This window comes from Gobius niger, assembly GCF_951799975.1.
Source record: "Gobius niger genome assembly, chromosome: 6".
Taxonomy (NCBI): domain Eukaryota; kingdom Metazoa; phylum Chordata; class Actinopteri; order Gobiiformes; family Gobiidae; genus Gobius; species Gobius niger.
This window is the reverse complement of record NC_136857.1, coordinates 16,913,338-16,932,928: the sequence shown is the minus strand read 5'-3', so window position 1 is coordinate 16,932,928 and position 19,591 is coordinate 16,913,338. Positions and strand designations below refer to the sequence as shown.

Here is a 19,591-nt window from a genome sequence, read left to right as displayed (position 1 = left end):
GCTCTGATTTATGTCGCTGTGTGTGTCAGCTGGGACTGGACGGTGTTCGTGACGCACAGTGGGTTTGTACGCGTGAGGGTCACCATGAGCCAGGCTTTTCACTTCACACAAAAAGTGATCGTGGCAATTTTGAGTGTGGGGAGACTAGGTTGTTTAGCTGAGTAGGCTTTCCAATGATAAAACTTTACACACGTATAGCCCGAGGCGGTTGATTAAATGGAATGTATAGCTTACTGCACAAACAAGCTCAAAGATGTCAAAGGGGATGGACATAACACAAGCCTTGGCTGTTTTCGACGAAGATGACTCTTAATTACGAATTACTTGGTCACTGGTGGGACTGTGCTGTCATATGTTGCTTACACTGTGCACTGCGTTATAAATAATCTCTAAATACGTTTTGTCGTCTTAACTCTCCTCTTTCTACAATCTTCCTAAACTACTGCTGCGTAACAGTCATGCATTTGCAATTATTTTGGAAGAGCACCAACTTTTTCTTCAATGGCGCCATCTGGTGGTCGTTGCTGCAAAACGTTACAAAGTGAAATTGGCCACGATGACCACGCGTGTACAGTCTTTTTTTTAGTTAAAAAAAACAAACAAACAAACAATGGATTTGTTTTTGACTGCACAAGATGTCAACCCTCTATACCAGGACATTGTAATGCTCAGTCTGGCTTTAGTCTAAAATGCATCCCCGCATCATAGTCACATTTACATCCCCGCTTTGTGGCGTTCCCATTAGTCTATGGCTTTAGGGATGCTGATAATGAGGTCAGGTCCTTCTCGGGATTCGGGCCCAAATTATTCTGTGCTGTCTGATCAGCGCAGATAATGCTAATTCGGCATTGAGTGTCGTTTGCCCCAGAGTGAGAACTGACCAGTGAGGAAGGATAATCCAGATAACAACTAAAAGCAATTAGCCCAGACTTTATCTAATTGTACGTATTTGGGCATGCGCCAAAAATAATAATAAAAAAAAAGGAACAAAATAAGCAACTAGTTTTGTTATACTTATTGTATACTGATGTGGTGTAATGTTGTGCGTTTTAGTTGGAATCTTTAAGCCACAGTGAAACAATGAATAACGAAGGCAATAAGTGAATCTTCTAGTTCCAACCAGCAGAGGGTGGTGTGTGACTCAGAATACAGCCTGCGAACATGCATCATACTCCTGAATATGTGTCACTTTGTGGGTGGCATTTGAGCCCACATTAAACTGAGATTCATGGCACTTTTCGTCAACAATAATACATTGTATAGTTTAAATCTATAACATGCCAAACATGACATAGGCCTAAAACAAAAGACTGACAAAGCAAAGAGGAGAACTATTTGACCTTCAAGTGACAGGGTTTGTCATCATCTTGAATTTGAACACTTTCTTTCTTTCTTTCTTTCTTTCTTTCTTTCTTTCTTTCTTTCTTTCTTTCTTTCTTTCTTTCTTTCTTTCTTTCTTTCACATTTAAAACCTTGATAATTTAACACTGCTGTGCTTTTGTTTGTTTGGCTACTAAAGCTGCAAAGGGTTAAAATTACTTTCAATGCGCCTTAGGGATGATATTTTGTCGGGCTCTGAAGTGCTCCGTGTTGTACAGAGCTCATTTGGTAGTGAACACATTGTATATCATCAGTTCTTGTCCCAGAGCATTGAGGCTGAACAAATACCTCTCACAATAAATGGCAGAGAAACAGGAGGAGACAACAACTGAAGAAACAAACACATCACTCAGCAGTCAGCCTGCACAGGGACAGCTCTGCCCCTTTATCTTTCATACTCATATAGCAAACAAAGAGCATTAATGCCATAACCACGTCTATTTCCTTTAATGTGGTTTTTATATTCAGGGACTGACATAGAATATCCAGTACCTCTGTGTTTGTTTGGATCCCTTATGCAGATTTTATTTGGGAAAGGCTTTAGTTGTTGCTATTTTATTGACTTTGTGTGATAGAGTGAAATTTTGAAACTAAGCAAAACAGTCATCCTGGCCCCGCCTGTGACTGAAATACTTTTATCAGTGCTACCTTAAATTTTTTGTTTGTTTACTTGTTTGTTTACTTTATTATCCCCGTAGGGAAATTTGGATTTGCATTTAACCCGTCCTTCGATGCCACTGTGGCGACCCGTGGCGGCAGACCCATCACCATGATGTGGAGCCAGGCTGATGGTCAGAATGACCTGGCTGGAGGATTCACCTATTGCACATGTTTTTAGTGGTAGTGAAAACCGGAGTACCCAGAGGAAACCTACGCAGACACGGGAAGAACATGCAAACTGGGCGCTAACCGCTGCGCTCCCGTGCCACCCACGGTACTAAACCACAGGTACATACATGACCCTATACTCATCAAGGTAAGATTAGAAAAGGAAAAGAAAAGAAAATCTTGAGCCATCCATATAGAAGTAGCAGCTACACTCCTTTCCTTGAAGTTTGGGTAAATGAAAACCCCGGGTCAAAGAGAATAAAACAAGGCTTAACCAGAAAGGTGCATTAGTTGAGAAGGACAAAGCTGGAGCTAAACCAGGATTCAACCTGGATAATGACAAGGATTAACCCCCTGATTTTACACATGACTCAGAGAGTAGAGGCCAGGACTATGTGCGCCCATAAACTGTGACTTATGACTCAGGTTAACTACATTAGGACTGCAGACATTCTCAATAGTTGCTTTCCTTTTTCTTAAGCCCCTGTTTTCAGCCACAGCCCAGTGAAGTGAGTGAAATGAGGGAGACAGTTGTGAAAGTCTGTGTGTCTGTTGAGGCGCTGCTAAGACACTTGTGGCCCTTGGGCAGATGCCCCATGCAAAGTCCCCACTGGGGGATAAATATAACACACGTTCTTATAACTGTAGGATTAGTCTATTGGTCATTTTGACTGATTGAGTGATGGGGGAAAGCCACGCACATCCTTATCTTTCCTATACTGAAGTTGCATCTTCTTGAACATGGCTCTCAGTTTCATCAGCTGTAGTTTCACATTCTCTTTTGAAGCAGGTTTACTAATGTAATATGAAAGGCATTCCTTATACAAAAACGTATTTATAATTCAGCCCGAGCTACAGGTGTGTGCACATCTGCTGTTTCAAGAACAAAAGGGAGCCGTGAATTAGTAGTAGTAGTAGAAATGTATTGTCCCCGTGGGGAAATTCATTTGCAGTGAGTGGAAATACACAAAGACAACAGTGACCACAGCAGACAAATCCAAACATTGACAATTACACATATGAACAAGGCAACCCTACATTTACATATAGATGTGCCTATAGCTACTGTATGTTAAGCATTTCTTTCTTTGCAGTGTTTAGAAAAGAATATCTGATTTCTAACATTAAGAAAGACATTTTGTTAGACAATGGTTGTCACAACAGGAGGAGATTTAACAAGCTTGAATGACAAAATATTATAGATTAGAGATACTGAGCTTTGCTACTCAATTCTTTACAGTTGAGCTACTAAGTCCCTTAAGACGAGGGCTCTATACAGAACAATACAGAACAGATAAATTAAAAATATTTACCGCAATGGTAAGTTTGTGGTTATATTATTATGCAATTTCTCCATCTGTGAGATCAATAAAGTACCATCTTATCTTATCTTATCTTATATGCTAGTTGAACGTTGAACTATCATTTAATTCTTTTATTTGTTTGTTTGGTTGCAACTCTGCATGTTAATGAATATACATGAGACAAGTGCATAAAGATGCCAGACTGTATCGATGTGTGCCACACTCAACAAACAAATAAACCATAAAAAAGCAAAAGACACAGACAGAGGGAAATGTGTTGCCTAATTGTCCAAACAACCTTCGGATCAGAGTTGCTCTCTGCTCCTGCGCCTCTGCCTGGATGTCTCATACCCTTCATCATTAGGTATTGTACTTTAACATTCACTTGACATGTTAAACTAGTGCCATATGTGAATATGGAAAGACCTGTTTTCATGGTAAAATAAATGACTTTATGAAGACCTGAGTCAATCATGTATCCTGTGTTTTAATTTAGTGCAGTATGAGCTCAGTGCAGGTGTGAGGAAGTGTAGCTCTGGGCCATGTCTCAAACAGGATTCAGTGTCATCATAAGTATTTATCTCACATTATAACAGGCTGTGCTTAGAGACTGTGTCAAAGGCTGCCTGAGCCCCAGGGAGCAACATGAGCTCAACCAGGGAGAGTCAGGTAGAGTCAGGTACAGAGGAGGAAATATTAAAGATAAAATTCTTGTGACAATTCAAGAAAAATAGTTAGTTCCTTTTTTTTTTTTTTTTTTTACAGACCTCTGCGAGAAGAATCAAATATGTAAATACATAAAAAATGAAAGCATGCACCAATACCATGAAATACCAAATATGGCATATCTAAAAGTAATTAAAACCAGAAAAAAGCATAAATAAAGACTGCTAGGGTCATAGTGTAGGGGAAAAAAATCTTCCATTAAACAAATGAAGTTGAAATCTAATTATATCCTATGTCTGTTATGTCTTAATGTGGCAAATAACTTCCATACACTTGTGGATGTGGACAGGGAAACAGGAGACTTACTGCAGTGATCGTAGGCAAGACTCAACAGGCTCTGTGTATCTCAAACGAGTGACGCCATCAGCTCTTAATGTGGCCTTGGAAAGTCAACGTGACTAGGAAAGAAAAAAAAAGCGAAATTGAAGCGAAATAAAAATTGTAAAACATGAAAAAGCACAGGGGAGTTTAATATGGTCTCAATCTAACCAGAAATGAACCAGAAACCTTCAAATATATTGAAGGGTTGGACTGTACACGATCATAAAGGGATAAAACAATGATCTGATTAGCCAGTTTGTGCCTGATGGGGATTTTACACTGAGACCATTGTTCACTAATCTAGTGTTAACTGTTGCATGTAAAACATTGTCTTTTCAGTATATGAATGCGTTCAGCTATTAAATAAATGTAAGAATCTAGATACGACTATAACAGTACAATGGAGCTTGTGTTGCTGTAATCTTGTTAACCCAGAAAAAAATGCTGAAAATAACTTTGGCTTTGGTTAATGTTTGTCTCAGTAGAAAAGTCTGTGCTCTGCATGTAGCCCATCCACCTGTTAGCAACCGTCCAATCACAATTCATAACTTAATCTTAGCTAGGAATACTAAAAGGAGATTATCTTATTCTGCATATTTTAGTCTGATGGAAAACTACCATCCCCTCCTGGAACCACCACCTTAACGTGGTAGAGGGGTTTGAGCACCCGAATGATCCTGGGAGCTCTGTTGTTGGGGCTTCGTGCCCCTGGTAGGGTCTCCCATGGCAAACTGGTCCTAGTTAACGGGTCAGACAAAAAGCGGTTCAGAAGACCCTTATGAGAAACCAACAGGCCCGGATAGAATTGTGAGGCCGTCCTTCTGTAGACCCACCACCTGCAGAAGGAGCCATAGGGTCTTGTGCAATGTGATTTGGGTAGCTCCAACAGACCCGAAAATGGAAGAAAATGGATGGATGGATGGATGGATGGATGGATGGATGGATGGAAAACTACCATCAAAACTTCCCTAAAGAAAATCTAGAACCATAACTTTGTCACCTCTCTTTACTCATACTTTTGTTGTGCGGATTTGGAGCCCTTCCTTTGCTGCTTGTTTCTACACCAAAGTACTCAACAATACAGCAAATCCATTGTTGTCAGTGTTGTATGTTTAAGACTCAGAGACAACAGCAGAAAAAACGTCATCAAGGTTCAGTTTGAGCCGCACATGCCTGTACTCATCTGAGGAATGTGCAGAATGGAGCATGTGTGACAAGAGCAGCCTTGTACTGGGACATCTAACTGCTGCCCACCCTGAAGATTAGCCTCTTATCTGCTAAATGAGACAGCGCCAACGGATTTGGATAACAGGACTTTGGCAACAACCCTGTACACTAGTGCTGGTGTAGTATTTCAGAGAACAGAGGAGTGTGGTACAGACAGCTTTTGGACCAGCAGTATGCAATGAGCTACAGCCCCTTGTGCTCTCCCTGGAGCTCTGGATGTGTTTGCTTTTCTCTTGCTCAGCTCTTATCAAACAAATGACTACAACATACGATCAGCACTGATATACGTCCCAGTGAGAGCAGCCATTTCACACATCACTGCGATGGATAGGGACTGCTCAGTGCTCAAGCAGTTCTTGTCAATACGTATCAACATACCTGCACTTTTCCTTGGTTTGGCGTTTCTGTCCCTTCTCCATTCTGCCATATACCCATATATTCTGTAAAAGGCAAAAATACCTGAATGAAAACAAATAAGATAAGAAAAACATTGAATAAGATGGAGTAGTAGGCGTAGAGACATTATCGCAAGTGCAGGGGTTCTAATCCCGGCTCCTGCCACACTGTCATTGTGTCCTTGGGCAAAACACTTCCCCCACCTTGCCTCCAGTGTCTGACACTGGTGTATGAAAGAGAGGGTGAATGGGTGAGTGGTTTCTTGCTGTGAAAGCCATACCGCCTTTGCTCTGCCCGATCCCGACAGACCTCGAAAGCTAAGCAGGGAAAGGCCAGGTCGGTACTTGGATGGGAGAACACCAGGAAGCCTGGGTGAATGTAGTGCGAGTGAGTGGTTGGTGGTGGTCGGAGGGGCCGATGGCGCAGACTGGTTGCCTCGCTTCCGTCAGTCTATCCCAGGGCAGCTGTGGCTACAATAGCAGCTTGCCACCACCAAGAATAGGGAGAATGAATAATGCACTCTATAGTTGGTAAATTAGACCATTTACCATTTTACCATTAGTAGCCGTCTTGTCTTTTCAGAGTGCTTGAGATAGTTCACAAATAAGCAAGTGTCTTGCATACATGTATTGCCCAAGGACATAATGGCAGTCTGTCCCCAATTGCCCTGGGTTGTTACCAATCAAAACAGTAACATTAATGTGTCGAATTTTTTTTATTGGATTTTGCAATACTTTTCTACTTCTGTAGGTAAAGCAACAGTCCACAGCAGATTTTGAGTCTAGAACTCCAGATAATTGCATCTTCAGCTTCTGACTCATGATTCGATTTGCCCTGTAGTCCTTCCCATCTTAACCGTGATTGATGTGTATAGTGTTACATCCACACCTGGGAATCCCCATGCACCCCACCTGCACTACCCCCTCCCTGTCCCATGATAACCCAGCCAATTCACTTCAGGCTTTGGAGACTGCAGTACTGAGAAGATGCAATGCTTGTCAACCCACACAGGAGAGAGAGAGAGAGAGAGAGAGAGAGAGAGAGAGAGAGAGAGAGAGAGAGAGAGAGAGAGAGAGAGAGAGAGAGAGAGAGAGAGAGAGAGAGAGAGAGAGAGAGAGAGAGAGAGAGAGAGAGAGAGAGAGAGAGAGAGAGAGAGAGAGTCAATGATACTTTGTTATACCCTCAACTTGTATAACATTGCCGATTATGAAAAAATGTCTTGCTAAGGTCAATTATTATATTGGCATCCATGTGATGTCATGCTGAACCAGATCAATAGGATACAGTTTCGGTTTACACAGCTTCTCGCTATTTGTAAAGAATGAGGCCTAGAGCGGAAATACCTGGCTGCAGGCTATAGGTGAAATCAGATAGTGGGGGATAGTTCACATTTTTTCCACAAAACGTATAGTACATAGTTCAAATACTTTCCGCTATCAAGATGGATGTATGAATTCAAATGGAAGTGCCTCAAACCATAATTTCATGTTCTTTCTAGAGTTAATAGTATCGAATTACTTTCCACACTGAAAAAAACATATCATTTTGGATTCCACAATTTTATTTGACAAACAGCCATAATGGAGATGAAAAAAACAAACAAAAAAGTCTATTAATTGTTGGGTCAATGATGCCATGATAGTTACATCCTTCAACTCCACTGTTGGACTGCAGTTCCAGTTATAATTGCAGTAACACTTTATATTAATAAGCTGTGCTGGTTACTAAGATATTAAAAATCATTAGTAATTCATTATTTATGAATAATATACTTGTAAAGATATTAATAAGCTGCTCATTATAATGTTATCAACTCCCATACTAATAGGTATGCTTGATCATTGCCTTCCTCACCCCTAACCCTAATTCTAACACAGCCCTAAACAGATTATTAATGCTTATAAATTCCTTATTAATACTTAACGAACACCACTTAATATGACGTGATACCATAATGGCTTGTATGAGCGGTGTACATTACTGTTTTATAGAGACATATTCGGTCAGCTCTGGTGTAATTTCCCTGTATTTTCTTGTATTTCCTGGGGTCATTCTGTGGTCAGGACATAAGTGGCTGCTGTATTGGCTGATGTTTTTCTGATGCGTCTCACAGTCATTAGGCGTGCTTGTCGCTGATAAGGAAACTATTACTGCAGTCGCCCAGGACATTTGGGTCTCACACATTCATTTGTTGTGGGCTCTGTGTGTTGCACCGCCAATGCAGTGACTTGAACTGTTTCTGAAATGAGCTAATTGTTCATGACTAATGTAATAGTACGAGAAGGTGATATAATAATGCAATGTCTTCTTCCATTCGCTATTTCCAGTTACTACCATGCAGGAGTTAACACAGAGGATTTACACTGGATGCCCTTTCTGATACACTTTACCATTTATCTGGGCCTGCTTTTGTTTTACATGTACTCCTCAACACATTAAACTTATGAGACAACTTGTGGCTTATAACTTCTTTTAATCCTTTCTTCAGTCCAGTCAGCACTATTTGTCAAAGTCTCGGGATTGGATTAAAAAAAGTATCCACCCACTTCCTCTGTGGTCTAAGATTTAGGGCGCGTTGTGTCACTGTTTTTATTTCATTTATTTATTCAAACTGAGAATGAAATCTGAGCCAGTGTAAGGAAGGAAAGAAATTGCCTCCATTTCAGGGTCTCATTCAGCCCTTTCAGGTCCAACTGTGGTGCGTAACCCTTCAGTCAGTTGGAAGAAAATGCAGGGAGTCAGCTGATTCCTAATCCGCTCTCTGTGTTGCTTGGTGCTCACACATCAAGACTCAAATTGAAACGTGCAATCACATGAAAGCCCCGCCGCTGCCTGCCATCATGGTCTAGTGGAGCTGGAGGTGTTTTGTGTTGGAGTCGTTGGGCAAAATGAGAAGTAGCTGGGAAAAATAAATATGTGCATTCATGTTATTTTTCTTCTGAAGCAACAAACGTACAGATACAGTGTTTAGCCATAACATTATATCCACACGTGGATTTATCATATTTTGTCATGGCACCTGTTGCAGGCAGCAGGCGAACCTTAAATCTGATCTGTTTGAATGACAATGTGTTTAACAAGGAACAAATTGGGATGACATTTCCAATAGGTCAAATCTTCTTAAACACTGCAGTGATTGTGTGGCCTCTACATGTGGTCATGGTCAAAGAAAGTAATAGATCAGTGACAGGTGAAGGATGTGGAGGAGAGCATCTGTGACACCCTCCAAAGTGTTCAAGTATGAAACATAGGGGAGGTTTTTTTTTTTTTTGCTTGTCTGCAACATCAAAATAAATGATTTCAGTAGCCCTATTTAATACATGGCAACTGTTATAAAAATCCTTTTCGCCCCCAAGCTGCGCCTCTTTCTCCATAAGTTTCCTTGCAGGGGTGAACAAAGAGTCATACGGATTGAGATGATTGACAGCTCTATGAACTGTTGGAGGCAGGCTCTGTTGCACCATCTCAGTCAAGACATAATCTTTCTGCCAAGACTTTTATTAGAACTGTATACAAGGGCCCTGTTGGATTCGCAGTTGAGTGTTGATTTTAATGCGATTTATGATAATGTATGATGATGCCATCACATAAACCGCTATACATTTTCTGACAGATATTCGAATTTTGCTCTAGGCTATAAAATGTACATTTGACAAAAGGAAAAACAAATACATTGTTTTGTTCTGTAACTGAAGCGGCAAGGCAACACTTTATTTTACATACATTGTACCAGCCAAATTTAGTACAATGTAAAGTGCTGTGTATCAATACGTAATAACTTGAACCTATTGGTCAAATGCGTGTAGTTTTGAAGTACATAATGTGAAAATACATAAGACTCAATCTCCAACCCTGACCTTTAAAGGAACAGGCCACTGTTATTCCATGCTGAGACATGTTCTTACCTGAGCTTAGACGAGTTGATATGTACCTGTCTGGTGTTTGTGCGTGCCCTCAGTCACGCAAAAACGACCAAAGATGTTGTTAGCATTTGCCTCTCCCAATGTATTCCTATAGCTCCAACCGGGGGTGAAGTTAGAAGCGACCAAGCTCTTCCACAGGCACGCACAAAGACCAGACAGGTACGTATCAACTCGTCTAAGCTCAGGGAAGAACATATCTCAGTCTGGAAGAACTGTGTGCCCTCAGTCATGCAAAAAGACCAAAGATGTTGTGAGCATTTGCCTCTCCCAATGTATTCCTATAGCTCCAACCGGGGGTGAAATTAGAAACTACCACGCTCTTCCACAGGCACGCACAAAGACCAGACAGGTACGTATCAACTCGTCTAAGCTCAGGTAAGAACATATCTCAGTATGGAAAAACGGTGGCCTATTCCTTTAAGGTCTAATGTTTTTTTGCATTATGTAGTCTACACATTATTCCATATGTACAGGCACCAATTATTACACATTGTTACAAAGCAGACTGTACTAAATTAAGATAAATAAAGGAGTGATGTGCATAATAAAGTGTAACCTCATATTTTTGGCATAACCTAGTAACTCCAATTTGATAAGCCAGCTTTAATGTTGCCGAGACCTTTTTGTTTTGATTAACAAGCAAAGTTTTCCCCTTCCCTCTCTTATTTTTTTTTTTTTGGCCAAACAACTTCCATTTGTTGCAGTTTCCCTATGTGAAATCTTAAGTTCATTGCTGTGCTTCGACCTAGCGATAGGGATGTCATATTGTAATCTGAAGCACTTTCATTTGTCTTAAAAAACACAATAGAACAGACTGAAAGAAACGAGAAGAGTGTAGGCGGAGTTTGCCGCTGTATGATTGGTCTCAACCTGTGGACCTGTCTGCGGGAGAACAGTGACAGGGAGGGGTGCATCAGAGGCGCTATCTCCTCCGTGAAGTACCCAAACCCATCAAACCGGCGCGATCCACGGACACACGGATGCTTCCTCTGCCGCAAACGTGTCTCTGCCTCGGGGAAGTGGATGTTTGATGGCATTTTGTCGGTCTCCGCGGCGCTGCTCCTCGGCTCCGGGCAGAAGAGGATTCATTAGCTAACATTAGCTCGCTAACAAGGTCAGCTTGAGTTTTGGGTGCCGTCTGTGTGGGTGTATGTGTGCCTGTAAAATACCTCTCCCGTCATCTCTGCTTTGGCGTCTCGTTGGGGGGAAATGTATTGGACATCCATCTTCTGACAGACCAGCCTAGCCATCTGTATTTGTCACCGTCACCATCTCTTGTCGTTAGCTTATTGGTTAGCCACATTATGTGCTATCAGTATTCAATCCTTTCCCTCATTTTGACTTCGACACGTGAAAAAACATCGGATTGTCTTGTGCAAACCACGCCCTCGCTCTGTGAAATGTCATGCCATTTGTTTCCTTTTGATGTACGGCTATAACCGAGGCTGTAATGTTTATACAAAGGAGTATTACATTGTTATGTGGCTACAGCGCCTAGAATAAAGCAGGTGCACCTCTGCGTTTAGCCACAGTCTGGACCGGAGCGCAGTAGCCAAGCGCGCAGCCAGCAGCAAAGCCATCGATCTACGTGCGAACACTTTCACATCGTTCATATGTTTGTTTAGACTTGATCCCCAAACTTTATGCGTGTATAAAGGTTCGTACTGTGAATCTAGAAGCCTTTGTGTGATGAAAACGAAGCGTGAACACGGCGCTCAGCAGAGACGGGCCCCTGAAGCTAATGTGTTTTTTAGTTAGCTGGTTAGCTCCTGGCTGCTTAAAGCTCTTCAAACAGGACAATTATTTCAGTATTTAAGTGGCACATGTTGTATGGCTCGTTTTACACCAATTCTGATGTTCATAAACATGCTATGTGTTGTTGAAGTGAATGTTTTGAGATAGGTCTGCCACCAGCTTCCACACATTATCAGTGAGGGGAAAGCATGGTGTGGTCACTGACTGAATGGCCATGACAGAAGATTTAAAATAAAGTGTCACATATGTTTATAAAGTTTATTTAAATCACGGTATTTACAGTAGATTGAAACACCTTTTGCACACTAGACGTTGCATTGGTCAACTGGCCTGAAACCTTCATGCAGACTATAACTGTGCTATTACATTATGCCTTAATAACTGTTTAGTCCACCTTTAGCTTGTTGACTGATCTGTTGTGGTAGATTGTGCCCAGGCTTTGTGATCTCATACTTAATTGCTATTACACAAAAGCTCTGTTTATTGTACACATCTGAAGTAGAAAGAAAGCACATACAAAATGCGAAGCAAGCTTGTCCTGTGTTTATGTTTGTTATTCAGCTCAGGCACTGTCAGGAGACTGCTGCTGGATGTGGTACGTCAGTTCAGTTGGCCTGGACTTCACCGTGTGAGAAGTCTGAGATAATGTTTATGGGTTTTCAGCCCCCAACTTTCAGTGTAGCTACAGATAACTGGGATATTCCTGCCTGTATCGTAGCCAAAGTAAGTTATAACACCTAAGTATTTCACCTATTATAAATATAAATGGACAATATCAGCGCCAAATAATTGTAAGCGCCAAAAATATGATATATATTTTAGATTTTTTTCGTGTGTATAGTGTTTAAACTTTACACCTGATCAGATTTGGGTGCTTAGCAGAGCTTTTGCTGTTGACTTGCCCAACTGATTCATTTTAGGCAGTGAAGTGCAAGTCTGTACACGACCAACAGTTTAGAAGGTGGGCTGAGGTTCAAATTACAGCTCTATTATCTCTGTACTAGTCAGACAGCTTCAATTTAGAATCCAACCTCAAGGTGTCACCAGTGAGTCTATTCTGTGCCAGTCACAAGCCCAAATAAATGGAGGGCAGCCGCAGCAGAATGGGAACCAAGAGCTTTTACTAAATTATCAAGAACATTAATTCTAAAACGTTAAGTGAAAAAGACAAGAATAAAGAGAGAGAATGTTCACTATTGTTCACAGACAATGCATAGCTCTGACTCAGTGGACACCAACTTAGATTTTTTTGCCCAAATTAGGTGACTAATGATGTTCTGTAATAGCATCACAGTTACCAAGAAAAAAATAACTCCATAGCACCATTACGTACAATCTATAAAGACTGTCAGCCACCAAGGCTTTACCACTGTAAATGCATTTTGTGTTTTATTTTCAACTGGAAATAGTTCTACTCATCTCTGTTATTTTACATGATCTGATCTTGATGATGATGATCGTGCATTAATGCGAGAACTGTTGCACTTCTGTCAACAACAACAACAACAACAGCAACAACAACAACAACAGATAACCTACTTTACAGGAGAATAAAAATAAACATGGACGTTTTGAATGTGATGTCTGTAGGTGGGATCAGTCACTAATCAGAACAATATTGATGAAAATGAACATAGTTATTAGTCAGTAGTCACTCAGTTGTGTGAGAGGTGGTACATACAGTGTAGTAAACTCTTTACAATGAAATAATCTTAACATTTCAGACTGTCTAGACTCTTACACATCATGTGATGTCTGGTGGTTACTGTCTTGGCTGATGACTAATGCAGTGCAGAAGGAAACTGATTCTGTCATGAACTTTCTGCTAATTTGCCCCTTAACATGTAAATTCAGGACACACTTTTTGCTCTTGAATAGCACCACCACTGTTCATTTACACATAAATATTTACTATATTTATTGCACATAAATGTATAATTAGATTGTCTTCTATTATTCTCTCACCTTTTCTAGAAAATAGGTTTGATCAACTTTCCTTAGGTTTTAATGAGTGGTAATTTAATCCACGACTAAAGGAATCATGTGAACAACTAATTGATTCAGCAGTTTAATTAATTGGGTATTGAACAAAAAAAACACGTCACATGATGTTTGCCTGTTCGTTTCTCTTTCGGTTGACCACTTTTCATTCATAAATCATACAGCCTGTGTTAGACACATTTAGGTCTGGCACTACATTGGGAAAGTTTATTGTATTGACATCAGAGACTCAGGCATTAGGATTCCAGGCAGTTGGCTGACCCCCCTCTGCCCATTCCTGAGTGCTACAGGATTGGGGTCGGCTCGGTCAGTACAATGGAGACTCTAATTCCACCCCCTAGGGCACCTAATTAAAACTTACAACCAAGACAAACAACCTTTGTCACTCACATCTCGAGAGATTAGCTCCTTCTCAGTGAAAGTGCAGTGATAGAAGTGAAAGTAGTGATCAGGCTGTAAACGTTGATGCTTTGTGACACTGTAACGCATCATGTTATAAGTTAAATTATACTTTATTAATCCCTATCGGGAGATTTGTTCTCTGCATTTGACCCATCCTCAGTGCCGCTGGGACGACCTGTAGGAGTAGTGAGCAGCTAACGTGGGCCAGCGCTCAGGGACCCATCTCCACAATTGAATTTGACAGCAAGTGTTATAACTTATGTATGATTTTAATTGTAACTATCTTTTCTCCCTTTTAGAAACTGGACATGGCGATTTCCTAGAACATTGGAAACTCTTTATGGATCACAGAAGACGACAAAGAAGAAGTCTACACCTGTGTCACTGTTAGACAAGCTGAAGGTGCCACTGGACTGACCCGAGTGCATAAGGCCTGTTCAGTTGTTAAACATCTGTTGGGCAGCCCCAAAGGCCTACTGCTATGCACTATAAACAAGGCGAGATGAGGTGTGCTGTGGCTGGGAGGAGCAGGGTTATTCTAATCAGGACTATACTCTTAATAGGACTTGTAGTGAACATGGCCTATTGCAGGGAGTCTGACCACCAGAACACACTGGTGGAGGTCTTGTCCTTTGAGTTAGAAGCTTCAATGCAGTCCTCGGTGCTCAATGTGCTACAGGACACTCTGTCATCAGTCGGAGAAAGTCCATCCTCCCCTCTGCAGGAGGCGACGGCAAAGATGGGAGTGCACTCTGGGATTCCTGACTCGTCTGCCTTTGCGGGACAGGTGTTCCAGCTCAAGGTGCCACTTGGACCAGACAATGGAAGCTATGATGTCCATGTATGTGCATCTATTTTTTTTTTTTTTTTTACAGGGGGGATTAATGCTTATTAATCGCTATGGCAAATGAAAATGGTTATTTTGGTCCTCCACAAAAGTGAGTTAGTTGCCATATCCGTTTAGAGAGCTTTAAATATTTTTTCCCATCTTCCTCTTTCAGGCAAATAAGTAATAACTTTCAGAAATATAAGTAATTACAGCTGGCACTTGATTAATTTAGCATTTTCCTCCTTCAGCGAAAATGCATGACATAGTTTGAAATTGTAAGGGATAGCTGACATTGTTTATTGTCGCTTTAAATGAGAATGTTTGCTCTAATGCATATCCATACAGCACATCCTGCCCCAGTGTAAATGTCAGGTGTGTAGGATTTATCAGCTTATCCTGATTACTGTGTCAGCCCTGATTGAAACTGACTGCTTTGGTTTGTTTCTGTCAGACTTGTGAATGAGCGAGATGATTATTGGCTGTGTGTTAATGCACTATGATATCCTGTCATAGGAATCAATGAAGACTGATGAGTCAAAGTTATTACGAACGCGACTACTTCCTGTTGAATATTTGGATAAACTTGACAAATGGATTTGGAGAACTGAAAGCAGTGCATACGCATTTGAGACTTTACAGTGGTGTGCCAAGTGAATCCTAAAGGAGGATTTAGAAAGATTAGAAATGTTATCACAGACTTGGTGTAAACCCCAGTTGGTTGGACAGTTTAAAATCACTGTTAAAATGTTAGTTAATATTAGTAATGTTAGGAATCCCTATGGTTTTCTTTGTTTCTACTTACTTAGGTAAGAGCACAGTGCAGTAACCAGCAACCTATTTTACTTAAATCATGCTTGGATGATGAGATTCAAAATAAACTGAAAATAAAATCATCAAAGTCAAAAAAGTAAATGCGACGCTGCTTGTTTCAACATGTTTTAAAGATTACCTGTAGGTTGTCTTTTTAGCTAAATTAACATGTTTTTTTTTCCTCTAGGTCACCGAGATGGGGAAAGATACCCTCCCCTCCTGGCTGTTATGGGACAGAGAGAGCTGCACTCTACGAGGCATAGCTCTGGAGCAGGATAAGGGCATCTATCACATCTCGATATCTGGAGAGGGCTCAACTGAGAACTCTGGGTCTCAAGTCTCTCCAAGTACAGTATTCTCTATTGAGGTCCATCCGGAGGAGCGGGCAGACAGTGAGCAGGCACTCCTGGCTGTCCAGAGTGACATCAGCGGCGTTCAGCCTTTCACCTGTGGCCCCGAGGAGCCCGTCACTGTCCTTACGGTCATCTTGGACGCTGACCTGACGAAGATGGTGGCCAAACAGAGAGTCACTTTGCTAAGCATCATGAAGAAATTCTCCCATGTTCCCATTGAGCACATGAGGGTGGTCCCTGTCGTCAACAACCGCTTGTTTGACATGTCTGCTTTCATGGCTGGTCCAGGAAATGCAAAGAAGGTGGTGGAGAATGGAGCGCTGGTGTCTTGGAAACTTGGGTGTGCGCTGGACCAGAGCAGGATTCCTGATATTAGCAGCGTGCAGGATTTGGCAAAGGATGGGACAATGTCTGCCAAACTTGGCTTCCCCGTTGTGGGTTGGCATATAGTCAACAAGAAACCGCATAATATTAAAAGAGTTAGGCGACAACTTTACAATACTCCAACCCCTGTGCCATCCCTCTTGCCTCCAACTACTCACCCAGAGCCCCCAGTGCGTGTTATCCCCACCCCAACGTCACCTGTCATCGCAGCCGCTACGGAGAGCTCGGTACCCCCAGTGAGAGGCCCGCTGCCCCTCCCAGTCAAGCCAACCATGAGAGTCAGGGATCAAATCGCGCACACCCCTGTCTCTGGGCCACCTCAGCCCACCAGGGTGCTCGGAACTACAAGTACCATATCAGTACAGCCTACCATGACACGTCCTACAATCGTGGAGGCTACCGCATTGCCAACGCTACCAAGTACCACCAAGAAACCCAAGTCGGGGACCACAAAGAGGCCGCCAAAAAAGCCAAAATCTTCCACCCCTGCGCCCAAAGTGCCCAAATCCACCACAGCCAAACCCCCAAAGCGCATCACTACAACCACTCAGTCCGCGCCCCCAGAAAATAGAAGTCCTGAGATCCGCAACCCCATAGACCAGGTCAACGCTTGGGTTGGTACTTACTTTGAAGTCAAAATCCCAACAGATACATTTTATGACATTGAGGACGGCACGGCGGACAAATTGCGTCTGACTCTGAAGAAGACGCCAAAGGAAGCAGTCGCAGAGACGTCCTGGATACAGTTCAACAGCACAATCCAGCTGCTGTACGGTCTCCCGGAGAAAGAGCACGCGGGTAAACATGAGTATTTCATGCTGGCGACTGATAAGGGGGGCAAGAGTATCATGGATGCTTTTGAAGTTCAAGTTAACAACTGGGCGTCGAATGACAAGCCCTCTGCCATATTTGCCGCTCGGTTCCATGGTGATCCTAAAAGTCTCTCCAGTGACGTACATAAGAAGATTTTACTGACGAAAAAGTTAGCGTACGCTCTTGGTGATCGCAACACCAGCACTGTAACGATACGAAACATCACTCGGGGCTCCATTGTGGTGGAGTGGACCAATAGCAGTCTCCAGCAGAGCAACTGTCCCAAAGACCAAATCACAATTCTGAGCAACAGGATCTCAGACCATCAGGGTACTCCCAAAATGGCGTTTATCAAAGCAATGGAACCGGAGTTTAAACCCATTAACATCTCTGTTCGGGGGACCAATAAATGCCAGACCCTCTCATTCATTCCACCCGCGGAGATCCCCCTGCCTCCGGTGCCCACAGTTGCACCCACGCCTGGCACGGGGCGAGTGAGCAGCAGAGATGATGTCTACCTTCACACCGTGATCCCTGCTGTGGTAGTGGCAGCTCTGCTACTTATAACCGGGATTATTGCTATGGTCTGCTACCGAAAGAAGCGTAAAGGCAAGATGACCATAGAGGAGCAAGCCACGTTCATTAAAAAAGGTGTTCCCATAATATTTGCGGATGAGCTGGATGATTCGAAGTCGCCTCCATCTTCTAGCATCCCACTGATCCTTCAGGAAGAGAAACCACCACTGCCCCCTCCGGAGTATCCCATTGCTGGGCCCCATAGCACTCTTCTGAATCAGGACCTACTAGAGGAATACTCAATTTACCAGGACGACGACCCCAACGCTCCTCCGTACCAACCGCCACCACCCTTCACTGTCCCCATCGAGGGCAAAGGCTCTCGACCCAAGAACATGACCTCCTACAGGTCACCTCCTCCCTACGTGCCTCCCTAACGCCTCTCTGGCACCAGAGGCAAAACAGGAGATATTTCAACACTGGAGTTAATTCACATGTGCTCAATGAAACGCTTTGACTTTGTAGAGAAGCAGGCAACAATACTTTAGACCATAATTAATAAGACACTGTTCTCTACTAGCACAGAGAAAACGGATAAAGACTATTTGTAATTCAACTTCAGTTTTTGTTGTTCTTCAAATCAGCTTTTGACTTGCATATACCTTTTGTCTGATTTTTGCCAAGAAGAGTCAATTTTATCTTCAATGATGTACTATTTCTATTGTATAGAAAATAATAATGAAGCAGGAAAGACTGAGGCCCACGGGGCTTTGAACAGATGTCACCATGACAACAGACTCTGGCTCTCCATCACCGTGTTAATCTGAGTTGATATCACTCTTATCTGTACTCTGCTCGGTTTACTAAGATTTTGCGAATGTTAAAGAGGGGTATGAGCGACAAATGCCAAACTGAACACATGGATCACAGTAATTACTTTGTTTTTTTAGACTTTGGTTTTCTTGTTTCCTTTGATCCCTCTTGATAATAACATGCAACCCCTGCACTTATGCAAATTCTTGCTAAACCTTGCACTATGTCTTGCAAAGACAAGTGGTAGTCTAAAAAGATGTTTTACGATCTTTAACCACCTTGCCACATACGACTACATGATCAAAAAGGTCACTACATTTGACAAGTCACGTTTGTGGTAGCTGAAGCCTAATTAAGTTACACAACATTTATATTTTTTTAATTTTTCCGTGCGTGTGCCTCTGAACCTGCCTGTGTGAGATAAGATGGTGCTGTTGCCAAGGTGATGTCTTTTGATCACTGTTGCCAGAACGAGGATGTCAAGACCAGTGGAATCCAGTGGTTAACGCTGGGTCATAGCTGGCAACGTGGTCAGTGATGTGGATTCCAGAGGCGGAAAGAGTTCAATCCATTCTTTAGCAGAAATACTGTTGTACATGATACTGTTGTACTGGACAGTACTCAATACAAGTTCAAGGACCAGGAATAATAAACTCAGGTAAAAATTAATTACTCGATGAGTCTACATGGCCATACTGACACCTTGGAGAGTAGGTTATACACTACATAGCTCAATTACGAATAAAACTGCAGTCCTTAAATGACATGGGAAAAAAGAGATTGGCTACTTTCTCCTCTGGTAGACCCTCA

General features: G+C 42.1%; 1 protein-coding gene and 1 long non-coding RNA gene across 2 annotated transcripts; one reads left to right on the top strand and one right to left on the bottom strand.

Moving 5' to 3' along the window:
* Positions 1–4,544: 4,544 nt before the first annotated feature.
* LOC306964045 lies at positions 4,545–11,621 on the bottom strand. Its single transcript, XR_013792946.1, has 3 exons — positions 11,275–11,621; positions 6,165–6,226; positions 4,545–4,636 (listed from the first exon to the last, which is right to left on the bottom strand). It is a non-coding gene; the product is annotated as an uncharacterized lncRNA (long non-coding RNA).
* On the top strand, positions 10,965–18,711 carry LOC306964043 (dystroglycan 1-like). The gene is made up of 3 exons (XM_079557883.1): positions 10,965–11,219; positions 14,563–15,104; positions 16,090–18,711. Exons 2-3 carry the CDS (start codon positions 14,745–14,747, stop codon positions 18,403–18,405), a joined length of 2,676 nt encoding a protein of 891 aa, XP_079414009.1. The 5' UTR covers positions 10,965–11,219; positions 14,563–14,744; the 3' UTR covers positions 18,406–18,711.
* Positions 18,712–19,591: the final 880 nt, after the last annotated feature.